This window comes from Abramis brama, assembly GCF_963993115.1.
Source record: "Abramis brama genome assembly, chromosome: 19".
Taxonomy (NCBI): domain Eukaryota; kingdom Metazoa; phylum Chordata; class Actinopteri; order Cypriniformes; family Leuciscidae; genus Abramis; species Abramis brama.
This window is the reverse complement of record NC_139981.1, coordinates 3,799,760-3,818,459: the sequence shown is the minus strand read 5'-3', so window position 1 is coordinate 3,818,459 and position 18,700 is coordinate 3,799,760. Positions and strand designations below refer to the sequence as shown.

The 18,700-nt window shown below is 38.8% G+C and overlaps 1 protein-coding gene across 7 annotated transcripts in view; it reads right to left on the bottom strand.

Moving 5' to 3' along the window:
• fgfr2 (fibroblast growth factor receptor 2) overlaps positions 1–17,061 on the bottom strand; it is a 49,077-nt gene extending 32,016 nt beyond the window's left edge. For 4 of the 7 annotated variants that reach the window (XM_084092489.1, XM_084092491.1, XM_084092490.1 and 1 more), the window contains exons 1-5: positions 16,673–17,061; positions 13,410–13,663; positions 4,282–4,548; positions 3,522–3,596; positions 214–383 (exon numbers count right to left, since the gene is read on the bottom strand). In XM_084092489.1, the coding sequence (XP_083948615.1) occupies positions 214–383; positions 3,522–3,596; positions 4,282–4,548; positions 13,410–13,587 (690 nt within the window). In that variant the 5' untranslated portion in view covers positions 13,588–13,663; positions 16,673–17,061. The remainder of the gene's footprint in view (positions 1–213; positions 384–3,521; positions 3,597–4,281; positions 4,549–13,409; positions 13,664–16,672) is intronic. The other 3 variants (XM_084092493.1, XM_084092495.1, XM_084092494.1) reach the window with 2 other exon arrangements.
• Between the last annotated feature and the right edge of the window lie 1,639 nt (positions 17,062–18,700).

Below are 18,700 nucleotides of genomic sequence, written 5' to 3'. Positions count from 1 at the left end.
ATCTATTACACTTTAACCAAGAGTCAGTGCTTCACCAACTGTTTTACACTGACAATTCTGACTCATGCAAATCTGCCTGTACAAAAAGGGTACCTATTTCTAAAAGCACTTTCATTTTTAAAAAGCACTACTATTTAAGCCTTATTAAATGTATATGTCGAAGACCATGCAATGAGGTCCAATTCTCATATAGCACTAGTGAAGATCTCTCACCTTGTAGCCACCCATGCGATCCTCCTGTCTGAAGGGTTTTGCGTTTTTCAGCCAGCGCATTTTGGGCTTGGGGTTTCCTGCTGCAGCGCACCGAAACTTCACAGTGTTGGCAGCTGGGACGGCGTGCAGCTTCTTCTCCATCTTCTCCGGAAAGGTCCAAAATGGCGCCCCTGCAGGCAAGAAGGAGCAATTACAACCAACCATTTACAACATCCAAATATCACCAAGAATCACGCTTGTAGTGCACTATATATTTTCTTTGATGTCAGTGTCTAAGCCTTTAAGATTACATGCAGCTTTGATATGCATCACATAATACCTCCATGCAAACTGGAGGTTTTTATTATCTACACCCCCTCTCTTATCTGCTTTCAGCAGTTCATACATCAGCCCCTGACATCTACAGTGTTTTCTATATCTATGTTTATGGAAAAACTCAAGATCAAAGCCAAAAACAGTAGCTTTTGGCTTATATAGTTGACTGAAGAAGACGTTAGTTTGTTTTTAGCATTCTGCATAGTTCTGAAGATCAGCATTAGGGCCTTACAATTAATCAACATAAAATCTAAATTGCAATATGAACGTGTGGGACTGTTAAACCAAAAAAGGCAGCAATTTAAATAAATACTATTATTATTGTACTGTGATTGTTGTCCAAATCGCACTTGTAATGCGCTGACAAAGCATTTGTCACATGTAAATTATTTTATGCTGTTTATGTGCCTGTGCATTTAATGCATCTAAAACTATTAAAAAAATGACATTAATCGAAATAAAGCTGAAATAAAATAAAAAATATTAACTTAAAAATTAAAAAAAGATTAAATAAAATATGATATAATCATGTTATATAAATTATAGAAATAAATGAAATGATTTTTTCAATACAAAATTAGAAACTGAAATAAAATTGAAATAAATTGAAATCGAAAGTACTAAAACAACAATTAAATTAATTAATTAATTAAAGCTAAGTAAAAAGAGCTAACCAAAATTACTAAAACATAAAATAAACAAAAATGTATTCGAAATATTAATAAATGCTATAAATAATACCAAATAACATTGACACAAAGAAATGCATTGAAATGGCAAATCAATAAAGTAAAACAATCAAAATTAATTTTGATCCGACCTAAATATCCCATCAGAACTACATCATTGCCAAGAGAGAGAGAAAGCAGGAGGCGCCTGAAACTCAGCAAGGGGAAACAGGAAGCCATGACCACGGATGTAAATCGAAACAGTTATTCACACTCGCAGCACTGCATGACTGCACCGCCCATCTGCTTAAGGGAACCCTGCAACTCACAGTGAGCGGCTTAAATAAAAACATATTCCCGTTCGCTCTGGAAATACACAAGAGAAAAGGAGAATAAAACAAGTCGGTCCAAAAACACAGTGGCTTGCCAAGAGGGAACTGGACCATCACATCCAATTTCATTTGTTCGACAGATAGCTAACAGGAAGGTTGCAAACGACTTGATATGAGACTTGTAAACAGACATCTTCCCTTCAGCACGAAGGCACGCTAATTGGTTTTCATCTCAACCCTTCTCTATCTCTCCGTCTGTTTTCTTTCCTCACCACCCAACTTTTTCATCTCATCTCACGGGAATTCTTTCGTAACGGTCATTCTCTTTGACCTCGGCGCCCTGACGGACAGCAGACTACAAATCTGTAAGCCTGACTCCTTTTAACTTTGTTAACGGTTCAGGTTTGAAGATGGGAATGACCCTCAGACACTGGGGTGGTAGGGTCGGATGTCCTGGGAAGCCCCAAGACAGGTGACCTCCAGTGACAGATGGCCTGACCACTGAACCTTTATTGACATTTTTCTTCAAAAACTCTTGGAATCTGGAAGGGACTATCAACAAATACCACCGTTATCAGTGCAAAGATCAGTCAGTAAACTGAAACATTGAGACATCCCGGCAGCTAATTCCATCAAGCTAAGCAGAGAAAGAAAAAACATTTAGTCTTTAAACAATCCCAGTGTTGTCTACTCCAGCACACATTGTCTGAGAGCAACACATCTCACAAATAAAGGAAACTTTCTCGTGAGAGGGGAAAAAAATGTGTGTTTTTGAGACTGCTGTTGTTGAGGCCCCATTGCACAGAAATATCAAAGAGTTCTGAGTGGTTCAGCTGGGCATAAATCCAACCCACTGAGCCCGAAACCGCCCCAAGCACAATGCTAAACACCCCTCCATCCCAACCCCAATTCCCCAACACACCCACCTCAACTCCACTCGTACACGGCCAAAGGCCAGACCTCCAAAGCTTACACAGAAAAGTGTTGGTGCAGATCCAAACCAGAGCCCATTAGCTGAAAGACCTCGCTCCACCCCTCTTTCCAACAACCCTCTTTAATATTTAGTTTTGAACAACTCAAAACAGATTTTGTTGGGTATGCCACTCGTTTCAACAGTGGAAGTGTAGTCAATTTCCTTTCCTCACCTGTCAACGCTTCTCCTTTGCATAAGGTTCTCAAAAAATATGAAGCAATTAGAGATGACCATGACAAAAAGACGGGAAATGAGTTAGCATTTTTTAACTTCAAAGTCAATGGGTGATTTCAATGGGTTTGGGCCTGAAATAAGGTCTCAGCAATATCCCACTGTTTTTTTAAGCTTTTACGTGTCGTTAAAAATGTTGTTGCAATGGGACTACATAAGTCGTTGGGGACATTAAACGTCATCAAGTAACAAGTAAACTCATCTACTCAATAGTCAGCCTTGTGATTATAGTAGTTTGTGTGATTAGGTGCCTAACTTCTGGAGATTGTATTTAGGCTTCAAAATACAAAATTCCTTGCAGCACTCTATTGATTAACAAGGCTTTTAACATCTTCGGAATTTCTCCTTTATCTAAACTTCATTAATATTCTACCTCAGGTCTTTCCATTTTGCCATTCTCCAAATGGAGCCCAATCCAAAACACATCTCTTAGCAGTTAAATTACAGACAGGCCCCTGATGGACTAGCTACCTGAGAAGGGGAGGACGCAAAGACTCAAAGGAAAAAGAAAAGAGGGCCTGGAATTCTGGGAATGTGTCTGTGCTGGAATTGCTTGATGACATAATTAACATCAGACTCCGCTGCAGTCTGCCTCAGTGAATGTAGCAAAAATACCTTCATTAATTAAACGAATACCTTCATTAATAAAAAAAAAAAAAACAATACGCCAAACGTGTTGAATCTACAGCTAGCACTTTTTTATTTTCTCTAAAAATCATAGGAAATAAAAGTGCATTTCACATAGTACTTTTTGGCAACTGGTGTTTGGCCCTCAGTCCCGATACTCACGCATTTGTTCGCCGTCCGCCCCAACATCGTCTGATCGCTCCGTGTCGTCCTCATCGTCGCCGGATGAGATGGCATCTGCAGAGAGTACCGGGAATACTGTAACCTTGCTTTGTTTCCCCTGCCGTAACAACACCCTCACATCCACTATAAAATTGACTCGTGAGGTGTAAATTACTATATTTTTATTTCTTTGTAATATAAATCGAAATGAGACACACCAGTAGTAACTACAGCGTTGAACACAGCATTTTGCAGTCAAATGAAATGCAATATCTTATATATATATATGATATTGAGTTTCAGTTAAATTAAATAAATCTTTAGTTGAAATTTCAGAAAGATTTTAAAATGTTACTATGAGATACGATTGTGACCAGCTGATATGAAAGCTAGCTGGCAAACTGTCAAAAAGACGTAACATTTAATGTGACGTGTTAAAACAGACAAAATGTTTGTATAACACAACAACAAAAGGAGTAAAACAAAAGCAAACAACAGGCATTTCACCTAATATGTTCTTAATACTCAATTTACAGAGCCAATGAATGTCGTAAAAACAATACAGACAAATACGAAACGTGCAAAGGACGTGCAAAGTCATCTTAAAGACTACATCTTCCACCTCACAGCATTGTAAAGTGAGCAACGAACCTTAAAAATGCAATGAAAATAAGACAAACAGAATTATAGCGCCATTCAATTTCAGGCAGAGACGGCGTACGAAAACTCAGGCGCCACCTGTGGTAGACAAGCGTCTCACCTGTAACGTTTACGATGAAGCAAAGCGCGTCGCTGGCCTTTGAGCCCGCGACACTGCACGCATACAGGCCCGAGTCCTTAGGGGTGGCGTCGCGGATCTGTAGCCACTCCTGATCTATGAGCGTGCGGTTGTCAGGGCCCAGCGAGGAGCCGTCTTTGGTCCAGATGATGGCGGCCGCCTCGGGCAGCGGGCAGTTGAGCTTGAGCAGTTCACCCGGGTGCACCGAGCACAGGGTGGGCTTAGAGTTTTGGTTTTTGGTTGGAGGCTCTGCAGAGCGAAGAGGAAAAGAGAGGAGGGCAGGAGGAAAGGGGTGATAGGGTGCACAGAGAAAGAGAAAGACAAAGAGCAAGAGTGTAAGACGAAAAACACGTCACCAAAATAACATCCCTAGAGTGACTAGTGAGAGTGTGAAAAGGAGGCTTCAGATCATCAATTATATAATAGCTCACCCAAAAGTATAAGTCTATCCCAAATAAAGACACAGTGTCCCATTAGCTGTGAACTGTGTACACAGAGCGTTTCTGGAAGCATGCAGCTGTACCAGTGGGAAAGAGGGCGGCATTAGCAGTGCGTTGACATGAAAGAGGTGCCAGTTGAGAAATAGGACTCAATATTTGTTAATTTCATAAACAGAGACTTGGGTTTTCCTTTCCCTGTCATTTCAACCCCGACCTCACACATTAGAATTAAGCCATTATTGCCGATTACATTATTCTCTCTATATATTGTGTGTGTGTGTACTTGTACAACTATCTTTGTGAGGACCAGTTTGAGTGTTAGACCATTGGAGTGAGGACAAAGAGAGTAAAGTGATGACATTTTGGCTGGTCCTCACTTTCTGAGAGCCCTTTAAAGGCCTGTTTGAGGGTCAAGACTTGATTTTAGGGATAAGGTTATAATTAGGTTAAGGGTAGGTTTAGGGTCAGGGTTCGGGTTAGGCACTTAGTTGTGATGGGTAAGGCTAGGGTAAGCAGTTAGAGATTGCATTGTGTCAATGAATGTCCTCATAAAGATAGATGTACAAGAATGTGTGTGTGTGTGTGTGTGTGTGTGTGTGTGTGTGTGTGGTAAATTATAAAACCCATATTGGTTGACCACTATTTAGTTCAAGCAAAACATACCATCTATATCCATTTCAATTCACCTGAGATTCCACTGAGAGCAAAGCCAAGACGGACAGAAATCAAACACTCAATCAGAAAGTCAGAATGAGCAGTAGAGAGAGAGGAATTCAGGAAAGATATTCTATCCGTTTAATTCACTTGATCTTTTGGGTGGAATGATAAACAACGATTAACACTGCACACTGCATAGTAATCGTTAAAGGTGCCTTGATGTTGTTGCACACTCAAACTTTCTTCTTCAAACTAAAGCCATCAACACTTTCTAGTGTAGAAGCGAACTATACAACCTGTGTGAAATGGTCCGAGCGACACAGATATTACATTTCTGTGCAATTAACATAGCTGGATGATTAAACCCAGATCACAGAAATGCAGCTCAAACCACAATCTCGCACTGACTAACACATTCAGCAAATCTCCAGACTAATTGTCCAATAATTTGGCCAGTACACCACGATCCACTTCTGTGATAGCAAAATGAGAATGCAAATGCATTGTCTCTGATTCTGGAAGCTTCTGACCCTGTATGAAGGAGATCACATGTTTCTACACTACTAACAATAACCTATTGCATCTGAGCGGAAACTGTGAATTAAGACAGACTAAACAGCTTTATACATGTACAAAAAGACATAAACATTGAAAGTGAGAGGTATGGAAAAACGTGGTCAGACTTGTCAAGAATCAGAAATAATTAGAAGGGCAGAGACACTCCCAACCCTTCCCGTAGTAACACACCTATCTTCCTGCACATTCTTGTCTTATTGTGACCGTGTGTACCATAGATTGAACTACACTCCACAGGAAGGGAAAGTCATATGACTAGCGCTTAGTCCTCAAGGGGGTTGGAGTGTGCTTGAAGGTCTAAACTCTCTCCCCCGGCACATTGCCCTACACACGTATAGTTCCTGTATTGTTCCTTTTTTCCGCTACTCCGGAAACAATTACCTTTTCCTTTATGCCTTTCGCGACTGTGCAGCCTTAGAACGAACTCTGCTGTTGATTGATGGGACCGGTATTCATTGCCTTGCTCTTCCGGAGGCCTCTGTTTGTCCAACTGTTATTTAACTGTAATTGGTTGCGTATTTCCCTCTATTGTACGATTAAAGGCAACCTGAAAAAACCTAGGCCTGCTCCTGCTCAAGTCCTGTTAGATAGCCAACACATGTGGATCTTTATTTAATTCTTTTACATACACTCTTAGGAAACTCTGTAGAATGACCGGTGGACATTCAAGTCTCACTAAACTTTTAGATTATAAATAGAGAGTAGATAAGATGCTAATGGGTTTTGAACAGCTACAACTGATTAAGGAGTGCAAAAGATTAAGCTGTGCATGCTGAAAGTGGAAAAAAGCCATGCAAAAATGCAGAAATAAGCAAAACAGGAGACAAAAGAGCTCTCCAACACATCCAAATTATTACTTATGGGTTTTGTACATATATGCATTTGGCAGACACTTTCATTATGGCATCCATTGTACTCGAGAATTATTTTAAATGCTAACTTTCATGGTAACACTTTTCAATAAAGTTAGTTAACGACATTAGTTAACATGAACTAACAATAAGAAATACTTTGAAAACATTTATCAATCTTAATTAATGTCAATTTTTAAATTTACTATTACATTACAAGTAAATATTATTTAATGACTTGAGCTGACATGAACAAACAATGAAAAGTTGTGGTTTTATGAACTAACGTTGACAAGGATTGATAAATACTGTGACAAATGTATAACTCATTGATAGTTAATGTATCTAATGTTAACTAATGGGACCTTATTGTAAAGTGTTACCACTTTTATTTATTTTGTTTTAAACTACAATTCCCTAATTAAACTTACACTAGCGCCATGCTTTACCAGCAACATACCAGCCAATTTTAACCTGTTTTAGTTGATCAAATGATCAACTTCATGGACACTTACAACACGGAGAAAAAAAAATTACTTTATAACTCAAAGGTTAAGAAAACTTTTCTCACGGCACTACAATAAATCCATTCTGGCAAGTCAGGAACTTAGTAAGATGCAACCTCAACGTCTTTAAACATTTGACATGCTTTCATTCTCTTTATTCTTCAGGTCCAGTACATCTGTTCTTTACCATCAACAGTACCTCCTGCTCCTCTTATTTGCTCTTTGACCTTTCACCTCTCACCCTGCCAACCGACCCCCTGCTGTCTACAAGACACAGACCCACCACAAATCCACAACCTGTTGACATCCTGCAAATTCCAGATTTTTCTTCTTGGGAAAGGTCAGAGAAGCATCTTACTCTGCCACAGTAAACGCAGTCTTTTACTTGTGTGCTTAAACAGAAATAATACGTGACTGAGGTAAAACACGCTTGCAAACTCAATTTCTCGAGGTGTGACTGTATCTGTTCTCCTGTGTTTACTTCTGAAGAGAGTGCCGTGAGTGGTGGTTATTATCAAACGTCCCGTCAGGAGTGACGGAGACGGACTGTCTCGCACTTCCCGTCCGCTCCACCAAGTCTTATTTTCGCCTCTGCTAGAACAGATAATTAGGCTCTCGATCCAGTCTGTCCAATTCTCACACTATCATCCTTCTGTCTCTGCCTGCTTGGCGACATGGAATCGAGACCACCGTGCGCTTCGCTGAGTGCTTGGGTAGAGCTGTACGTTTCTGGATAAATTGAGGATAAATTGATAAATTGATTCATGATTTTTTAAGATCACGATTCTCACGCTATCCTGAACAGACAACTAAACAAAATAGGCTAACATGTAATTTACTAGAGGTTCAGACAAAATGTTAAATGCTGCAGTCTATTTAAAATAGACTTAATTCATTTGAATGAATTATTTTTTTTAATCGGTTGAATGAATGATTCAATGACTCACTCATAAAGACTTAACTTGTTTCATACTGGATGAATCAGTGTTTTTGAACGCATCTTTTGAAATTCAATGACAAATACATTTTTTAACAGTCACTTGTCGCCACCTACTGGTGTAATGATGTAATCGATACAATCGTTATTTGAAGCACCAAGTTACTTTCAGAAGGTGATTTGCTCTATTTTGAGCGCTTCCTTAGACATCAGTGTTTATATCCGAACTATAAACTTTTATCCCAGTACTTCTGTGACAATTTAAATATTTGTAACATGGAAATACTGTATGATGAAAAAACTGTTTGTGAAGCTGTTTCATACCTAGATAGCCTAACTGCTCTCTCTGGATGAGCGGCAGTGCAAACGCATATTTGAATATTCCTGTATGATTTTGACATGGCCGAATCGTTGTCATTTAGGAATAAGACCGTATGGGTGTTTGAATCGAGATTGCGGTTTTTTTTTAACAATTAATCGTGCAGCTCTAGCTCGGGGTCAGTTGGATGAGATGCGTCTGAGACGAAACAATGATGAAATGGCTCTCTGATAACAGAGGCATACACCCTATTCCCACTTCTCCAGGATTTCCAAACAAGGGAGTTGCAAACATCTATGTGTTCATAATGGAATTAGTAGAAATGTTAATGCCAAATGTAATTCCCTAAAAATGCCTAATTCTTAAACTTAAATCAAAACATCACATATCAAATCTATTTCCATTAATCCTACGGCCAAAATCTTAATCTTGTGATTTATTCATTATTTTGAATGAACATGGCAAGCATTACTTAGCATTACACAAAGTATATGGTGTTGCTAAATAGTTGCTTATTGGCCAAAGTCACCCTCAAGTCTTGATGACATTCTGGTCCCTAGTTATGCCTCAGTACCCTCCTTCAAAGTCTAATCGCACCTGTCCCCAATAAGCACACATTTCACATTCTCTATAGGACAAAAGGTGTGGGACGAGTTCAGTAGTTATTATGGGAATTGTTTAAAGAGTAATAGTGAAGTTTTCCTTAGCAAACACTGTTTATTAGATTAGATCACAGAGGTTCAGAAGACAACCCACCCGCCCCACACAAGCTGTGCATTCGTCCTGTTCTCCTTTCACGTTTCCCTCCTTCCTTATTTTCTCACCCCTTCCCGTTTTCTACTCCAGTTAAATCCCAACACTCTTCCGTAGCCACTCCTTTTCTTTACTAATCACAATCGCCTTTCAAATTGTAATTTCTGCAAGCTTTATTGTCATGACAATGGCATGCCCAGCCAAAAGCACAGGCCTCTCAGGGGCGCCCACGGCAACAGATCAACACACAAGCATCCGGGCAAATCTCATTGGCCAACTTTCCCTCCAAAACCTCTGGAGTCACATATAAACACTGGAGTTTGGTGGTGGATAACTTTAAACTGTATTTATATAACCTGTTCTATACTATTTCTGCTAGTCTGCTGTGTGCTATGAATTATGCATCAAATCATGCAGCTTCTTAAGGAGAGGTGTGCTAGTTAGTGCTAGTAAGGGATGTAAGTAAATAAAATGGGCAAAAAAAATAATACTTACATTATACATAGGGCCAGTTTTATATTAAGAAGGATATTTTTAGTGGATTCCAATTAAATAAATTCACAGGTCTTAAGGTACTTGCTAAAATTTTAATCTGGGTGAATTACAAAAAATTGGTTGGCACAACTACAACTGCTGAAGTTGAGAAAACTCAAAAATGCTTTGCAGCCAGTTGCTTTATTTTAAGTCTTAAGTTTAATCAACTTTTTGTTTTTTACAGTGCACCCAAAACACTCAAGCAACCACCTAATAATGTGCTAATAACCAGTCCGAACACTTTAGCAAGTACAAAGTAATGACTAAAGTGGGAGGAAGTTTTGGAAGAAAAAAAAGAAAGAAAGAAATTACACATATACAACAAAAAACACTGCAACAGCCAATTGCCACACACAAAAAATAATTTTTAGTTTGTTTAGTGGGAGAGTGAGGCTTTAGTCGCCCACGAAAACACAATAAACAAAGGGTGTGAGCTGGCACTTTTATTACAGGGACTTGCAATCATGATTTAGGAACGTTTAGTATAAACAGAGAACGATTCGCCCAGGAAACCCCCTACTGAATGCAGGTGGTCACTTTAAGTCACGCTTACCCAGATTGAGCGACAAGCTGAGCATCTCTCACAGTTCTGGCGTTACGGGTTTGGGTATTCTCGTTGTGAACAGGAACGTCTGGGTTGCGAGAGAAGAACCCTCAGGCTAAAAACTTAGAGAGCAAGGAAATGGGGACGATTCCGATTCCAGAAAAAGAGTGATGGCCGGAAAGATTCGCTTGGATCTCCAGCCAATGTTTGAAACATCATCAAAGCCCTGTTTGACTGTGTCTAATTCTGTCCAAACCAACAGGGCACACACGCACACTAAACACCAGCAGAACCACTCCAATGACAATAAATAAATCACACAATCCAAATAACAATGATCCGAACCAAGCGTGTGCGATTCCACATTTTCCACCATTGGGCCAGCTTGGCCATACCTCTGGTTCCAACCACAAACCTTATGGGGCGGCAGGGACTGAGAGAATAAAGGGCGAAGATCTTCAACTCTATTGTGGTCTAAGCCCTGTCAGATTACATTTGATCCAAGTTTGCTTTCCCACACTTTCACAACGTGTTGTTTTCCAACCACTCTGAAGATTTCAACCACTCTCCCAGCCTTTAGCACGTCTAACGAGAAGCGACGCCTGTTCCAGATTTCAACCACTCTCCCAGTCTTTATCACGTCTAAATAGAAGCAACGCCTGTTCCAAATAAAACTAAGTAAGCAACACTGCTGATTCAGGAAGGTAATATAATATTTCTATCATATAACTCTCTACCTTAACACAGAAAAACTAGCTCATGTGAAACTCTGTAGGAATTCTAAACTGATATGCTATCTTAAACAATAACCCCTCCCAGAAACACAACCAAGCCCTTGGTGGGCTTTGCGTGCATCAAGTGGGGGCTGTTGTAGTTTCCCTCCAGGAGTGGGCGTTTAATGGCAGGCTTTTTTTGTCGAATTGATACATATACTGTTCTTTGGTAAAAAAAAAAAAAAAGAGTAAACATGTTTAGCACAACTCCCCGTAAGCGCTCAACTACTTGAGTTGCATCTGTACAACAGAAACTGGTGTGGCTAGCGCTCTCCACCTTTCACCAAAACCTCCGAGCCTATCCTCATCACATGACTCCACTTGAGCCACTTAATCCTCTGTCACATGACCTCCCATAATCTTCCATCATATGATAGGAGAGAAAAGTGCAAATCGTCTTACAAAGTTCCACAACATAGAGCACTTAGTGCTAGATGAAATGTTAAGCATCTGACTTTGGACAAAAGATAACTGACAGAACAATGCAATGCAATATTGTGCAACAGAATTCTTTTGTATTTAAGACGTTAAGCGAGGCTTTACTCTTAAAGGAACAGTCCATCCAAAAATTTGACTTGATTTGAAAGCAAGATATTTGAAAGCATTTCTTTTCCACACACAGAAGAATAAAAAGGGTTTCAAGGATTAAAAGCAACATAAAAGTAGTCCATACAACTCATCTTTATATATTCATTGAATAACAATTTAAATTTCTGATGACACTGTTTCTAGTTTCTCACACAAATTCACATAAAAAAAATTTTTTTTACTTTTGATTACTTTTGGTGCTTTTATGCTCTTTTGGGTCCAATAATGGCCTCAAAAGCCATTGATAACAATATGCTTCCATTCAGTGGAAAAAAGCAGAGATTTTTACAAAAATATCTTGCTTTGTATTCCAAGCAGACAGAAAGGCATACGTGTTTGGAATGAGATGAGGGCGAGTAAATAAAGACAGGATTTTATTTTAGGATGAACTTTCCCTTTAATCCTATTGTGGGCATGTATGAACCTCTTTTAAGCCTGAGGTCAAAGGGTATCTGGACAGTGTTAGTTGGGGGGTGGGGTGATTGCTTCGGGTGATTGTGTTTGACAACACTTTAATTAACATAGTGATTAAAGCTAGAAGAACAAAAGCAGACTCATCCAACACAACAGTTCCCATTCTGCTGCCTTAAACTTAACAGGCCACTTTGGCCATAACAGCAAAACAGAACAATCACATCAATAATCACAACTACTAATGGTATGGTACAATGTGGCAAAATTGGGCCAAGATACGCCACTGTGTCAGAAAGTGCCAAAGAACCAAATAAAATCACTGTTTGTACTCTGATTTAAGAATGAAGATGATTACAAACCACATCCCGTTAAAAGGAAATCAGGAAACATCCAAAAAGAGTGAATCTCTCGTTTCATTTTAGTTCAAATCTGAAAGCAAGTACGGTTTATTTTCTTCCCAAACAAACTAATACGGGTCGGTTTGCGTCTGCATGCCAAGCTAGCTAGCAGGTATGTGTGTGGTCCTCAACTCTGAACAACATTAAACTCAGACAGATGGAGAAAGAGAAAATATGGGGGGAGAAAGGAAAAGAGACGTTACGATTGGAACCACAAAAATCCTAAAAGCGACTCTTTGGAACGAGCTGTTGTGAATATATACCATACGAAAAATAATTCCATGCATTATAAAACCTCAGGGTTCGCAGTTCAAAGATGCCAGATATATGCTTAAACCACTTTCTCCACATAATTATCAGAGTTTCAAAGATGTGCTCCATGCAAAAGAAGTACTTCCTAGGGTTTGCATACAGCAACTCATAAAACCTCCAAACCACACTTCACTGCAAACCAGCACCTCCTCAGAACTTTCCTGGCTGTCTTGAAGGGCTGAACACAACCGTTTATGAAAAACTAAATCCCATAAATCTGCACTAACTAATGATCTATAAAGCAATAAGGAATCCTACCTATTACCACAAGAAATTCCTCTCTGTAATGTTTTGTTTCACCCAAATTCCTAATTTTCCCAAGACTTCCCCCAATATAAACAAAATATTTTCACACATAAGCGCAGCTGTGTAGGAGACGGTGATTGTTTTTATAGCGATTAAGCAGTAAAGAAGCATCTGTTTTCTTGTCAGCAATGAAGTATTGAGATTTCCCCAGCTGGGAACGATCATTGTATGGTACATGTCTTCCGTCACTCATATTCCTTACCTTCAGGTTCAATCGTTGACTCTTCAGCAATTCTCAACGATGGCCTTGCCACAGACGCCGTTGCCAGGGTCAAAAGTAGGAGCGCACCCAGAAGCCACCCCCGGGAGGACATCCCGTCAACAGAGAGTGTGTCTCCCCATCCCCCCCTCCTCGGCCTCCCCCTGGACACGGATCCCATCTGAGGTGCTCCACCCAACCATGAACTGCAGGCTGTACGGTCGGTCACTCACTGGAATTCTCACCAATCACCTGATCTGAGGAGGGAAGTAGAGAGGAAGGTAATGTTTCAGGTGGTTCCCAGTGAGAAAAAGAGAAGATGAGGGGAAAACTGTTAGAAAAACATTGTTTGATATCCCACATCCAATAAAACCTCCAGCAGGATAACACACCCCTAAATCCACAGCATAGAACCCTAAATATCATATCTGACGATTTCAGATGAGTTGATTCTGAAGCACTGCTATAACTTACAGAAAGTGGATAGGTCTATGTTTATGGAGAAGACAGGTTTAGAAACTAAAGGCCCACGTTTCAAAATGCTGTTAAACGAGCCTTGCCACAGACATACCAAAGCTCTGATGCTTTAGTCTGACACCTACACACTACATCCGACAAACACTTTCATCAGCCACTGCCTCAAGAGCTACCTGCAACTTTTGTTAACGTTATAATACTTTAAAACCTTCCCCACTCTCCGAGAACTGTACCCATCCTGAGTTTGTTAAAAGGGCTGGCAAAATCACTCTGGACCGCTCACATCCAGGACACTTCCTCTGTGAACTGCTGTCTGGTCTGCGCTATACAGAGCACTGAGCACCAATACAGCCTGGCACAAGAAAGGTTTCTTTCCGCAGGCCATCTACCTCATGGACAATTAAATCCCCCCACTGGGCAATAAACATGTGCAACAGAACACTATTATACTCATATTTATTTAGCATACCATATCTCTTATATTAAATATATATCTTGCATTGCACATACCTGCACATACATATATTGCCTTTTGTCTAATTTGTATATTGTGCATTTTTATAGTCTATATTTATTTGTAATCACTTATTTTATTTGTATTATCTGTCTTGTCGCTGTCACTCTGTCTGTGCACTGGAAGCAAAGACAAATTCCTTGTATGTATAAGCATACTTGGCAATAAAGCTCTTTCTGATTCTGATAAAGAATAGACAGCATAATAAGGTAAACAGTTATTTATTTTGTCAGGAGTATAGTCCAGCAAACAAACTATGCATGTATTTTCATAATTTAATTTATAAACATTTAAGCTTCTGGTAGACTTTTATCCAACGCATCTATCTATCTATCTATCTATCTATCTATCTATCTATCTATCTATCTATCTATCTATCTATCTATCTCTGCACAAGACTTGCATTTCAGTCTTATTCTTTTTATAACGACTTTATTGGCAGTTTAGAACTCATTTGCACAAAATCTGATTTCAAACATTCAAAACAAGACCAGAGAATTAAACCCGCGGGAATCGTATTGAACACGCACACGTCACTCTGTGCAGATCTGGCGCGTAAAATGCGAGCTATTGATCTGTTCTGTGATCGTGCGCGCGCATTTCTAGAAAGCTGTACTGCTTGTGAGATGATTGACGGATGGTGTGTTCCTCTGCAGTATTATGCTCGAGTTTTTTACCGTGAGAGGTGAGCACTGCAGGGTTTGATGCTGTGACACGAGCTCGGATTTAAAGCATTGTAGTTGTTGCTCATTTCTAATCATACACGATAATCAATATAATAGTTCTGAAAATGAATGCACTCAAGAGAGCCCGAGGAGCATTTTTGCTTATGCTGGAATGGATAGGCACGATGAGCATATCACCGTCAGCGCTTCCCGGGTTTGCTGCATGAGCATGATTTTGGAAAATATTTTCCAATGCAATACATGACGTCACCTTCAGAGAACTTTTCTCGCAAATGCATTGCTGTCCGATCAGATGTACCGATGCAATCTGAAGGAGAATCCTATTCACATTCAAATCAGTACACAGAAAGTACTTGCTGCTAATGATAAGACAAACACTGTTGTTCCACTGGAACTAGTTGTACTGTCGTTTGATTACATTTGAATTGATACTTGAACCTATTCGTTCTTTATTGAGGCCCATTACAAAGCTCAACCCTAATGAGTTTATCATGATTTTATTACGGAAGACTAACTAGTTCCCTTCGTGAATGGACAGATTTTATCATTAGATCAACTCTTAATTAGTATTCACATTATGATTAGAGTTAATTATTGCTAGATTTTTACAAATAACATTCTAGTTTATTTCAACACAGAGATTATTTGTGTAGTTTATCAATAATAGGCTATTGTAAGGAAATCCAAAACCTCATGGCATATTATACTTTCTAAAGCAAACTTATGTAAATACGCTTTTTTTTTTTTTTCAAGATCTAATATCCACATATTTCAAGGTATGACACCTGATGATAGTTTAATTGGCATTACAATGATTAAACTGCACTTCGAAAGAAAAAGACAGACTTGTGTTTTTCTAAAAAATCGAATTCGAATCTATTTGAATTCTAATGGATTGAAGTATTGCAAATGTATGTGCACGTTCTAATTACAAATGATTGCAGTAGCCTATGTTATGAATCCATTAAAATCCTCCTTTTGATCATGACACTTAATTAGGAGGAACTGCAAACCTAAGTGGTGATTTTGGGTGGATGTTTTAATCGATGCAATATACAAAAACGTGCATATAACATCCAAAACAATAGACAACCGATTGGTATGAACATTTAGGCTACTTTTTATGATTTCATATCACATATTGCATTAGCGTTGGCTTGCATCTTTCATTTGCAATTAGGCCTACATTTTTAAATAGCAATTTTCTCATACATCAAAGGTAATATCTGATGTTTCATAAAAAGCAGATTCATAATTTTACAATAATTTTAAGTTTCTTTTATCTTAAAAAAAGAAAAAAAAGATGCACTATAAGTGAAACATTTTGATAACCTTCTGACAAAAGAGTCTGACAAGGCCACTGCTGATCATAAAAAAATTAGTTGACATCTGAAAGTTATGACGTTTTCAGTGGAGTCAACACAGCCCACATAACGTGCACATATGTGCACATTTAATTTAATATATAATTAGCATATTTAAGATTTGCGTATTTTAATTGGGAATGCCACATTAACTAAACAAGGGTATAAAGCCGCAATAAAATGAAACACAACGGAACCTCCGATTAAAATACAAAAGTAACTTACAGAGAAGGAGCAGAAAGTGAAGTTCAGGATCCGCATAAACAGGGAGCTCATGGGCCGAATCCAGACAGGAATGCGACCAAAACTATTCCCTATTCCCAAAATCCAGCAGCGCACCAAAAACAGGATCGCATGCCAACAGCGAGCCACCGATAGTATCCGTGTGTGTTTGTGTAAATCCTTCCAGAGGAGAGAAAAAAATGACGCGTCCCAGCAGAACTTTTTTTTTCGTCCGTAAACCAAGTTGTTGTTGCTTCACCAAAGGGCTCGTGCTTCAGCTACAAGAGATGCAACACTGCAACAAACACAGAATAAAACATCCATCCCAAAATACACATCCAGTGACATGAGCGCAGTCTCTGAGGATACTGGCTGTTCTCAGACGCTTTGTCAGGTTTACAGAGATTTTTTCTCTCTCTCTCTCTCTCTCTCTTTCCAACCCCCTGAAGAAATGTCACTCCCCCCTGAAACTCGAGACGTTTCCTCGTTTCCTGGCTGATAGTTTTTGGACTCGGTCTTTCTCCTCCAATCACAGACAGAGCTCAGACCTCAGACCTCAGAGCAGCTCGACCAGTTCTGCGCAATCCTCTAAAGTTTGGGGTCTCCCGGTCTCCCTCCCTCACTCCCTACACGAGCTCCAGTGCTGCCATTCATTCACTGCAACTGCGCCACCTAGTGGCTGATCTGTCGGATTATTAACCCTTTCAGGGTCTCGGAGACCCCAGGGCCATTTAAACAGCATACGCATACTTGTCATGACACTTTCCATTTCATGAATTTAAGATTTTAAAACATTCTATCATTCAAAGAATCTCAGTAAATGTTTATTGCATTGTGACATATCAAGATTCAATTTACAATATTTGTTTAGATATGCTTTGCTTTTTAAAAACAACAAGGTACTGTTTTGAGTTGGTATTTGAAGATTTTCCACTTCTGACAAATCTAATAAAACAGAGATAAAGGGATTTGAGTGTATGGCAAACTATGTGGTCCAAACTAAAAACACTACTGCTGCTCAAAAGTTTGGAATAACTAAATTTAATGTTTATAAAAGGAGTATTTTATGCTCATCAAGGCTGCATAATATTAGGCCTATTTGAATAGGCTACAACATAGAATGATTTCTGAAGGATCATGTGACACTGAAGACTGGAGTAATGATGCTGAAAATTCAGCTTTGCATCACAGGGATACATTACATTTTAAAATATATTCAAATAGAAAACAAACAGAAATTGTAATAATATTTCACAATATTACTGTTTTTATTGTATTCTGATCAAATAAATGCAGCATTGGTGATGTTTAAAAAAACATTAAAAAAACTAAATTATTCCAAACCTTTGGCCATTAGTAAATATTCTTGCATTTTCTGAAGAAAGTCTAAAAGCCTCTAAACATAAATGATCTAAAACACCTCAGCTTGAACTTTAAATAATAATAATAATAAGGCAGTCATTTTTCTTCTTTTTGTTTTAAGCAACATCGTGGTACTGTATTAATCTACAGAAACTGTATATGTTTCTGATTAAAAAAAAAAAAAAAATGGTTTCTGCTATAAAAACTCTATAAAAAAAAAAAGAGTGAGATGCAATTTAAATGGCAAAGTCTTTCATTATTTACTCGCCTTCATGTTTTTCGTAAATTGAATATTTCAGAGCTTCAGACTAGGAGAAAACTGTCAATAAAAGCTATTTTCTAATCTCACACAAAACTACCAGTCAATCAGCTACTTTTATCAATTAACACCCTAAAGGGACATGGTGGTGAAAAAAAAGGAGATGGGAGAAAAAATAAGTCGTCAATGCATTTTGAGCTCTTTGCGAGAGAACGCAAAAGCATTGACAAATCATTTTTCCCCCATCTCATTTTTTTTTTCCTTCACCATGTCCCTTTAGGGGCTCCGTGGTGTAATGATTCGTAAAAAGGATTGAGTAAATAATTTCCTTTAATCTCTGTAAGATGCACTACATATCCTCCATACTGTTGCATACGGAGCCTGTTATTTTCCCAGCATGACTAGCTCTG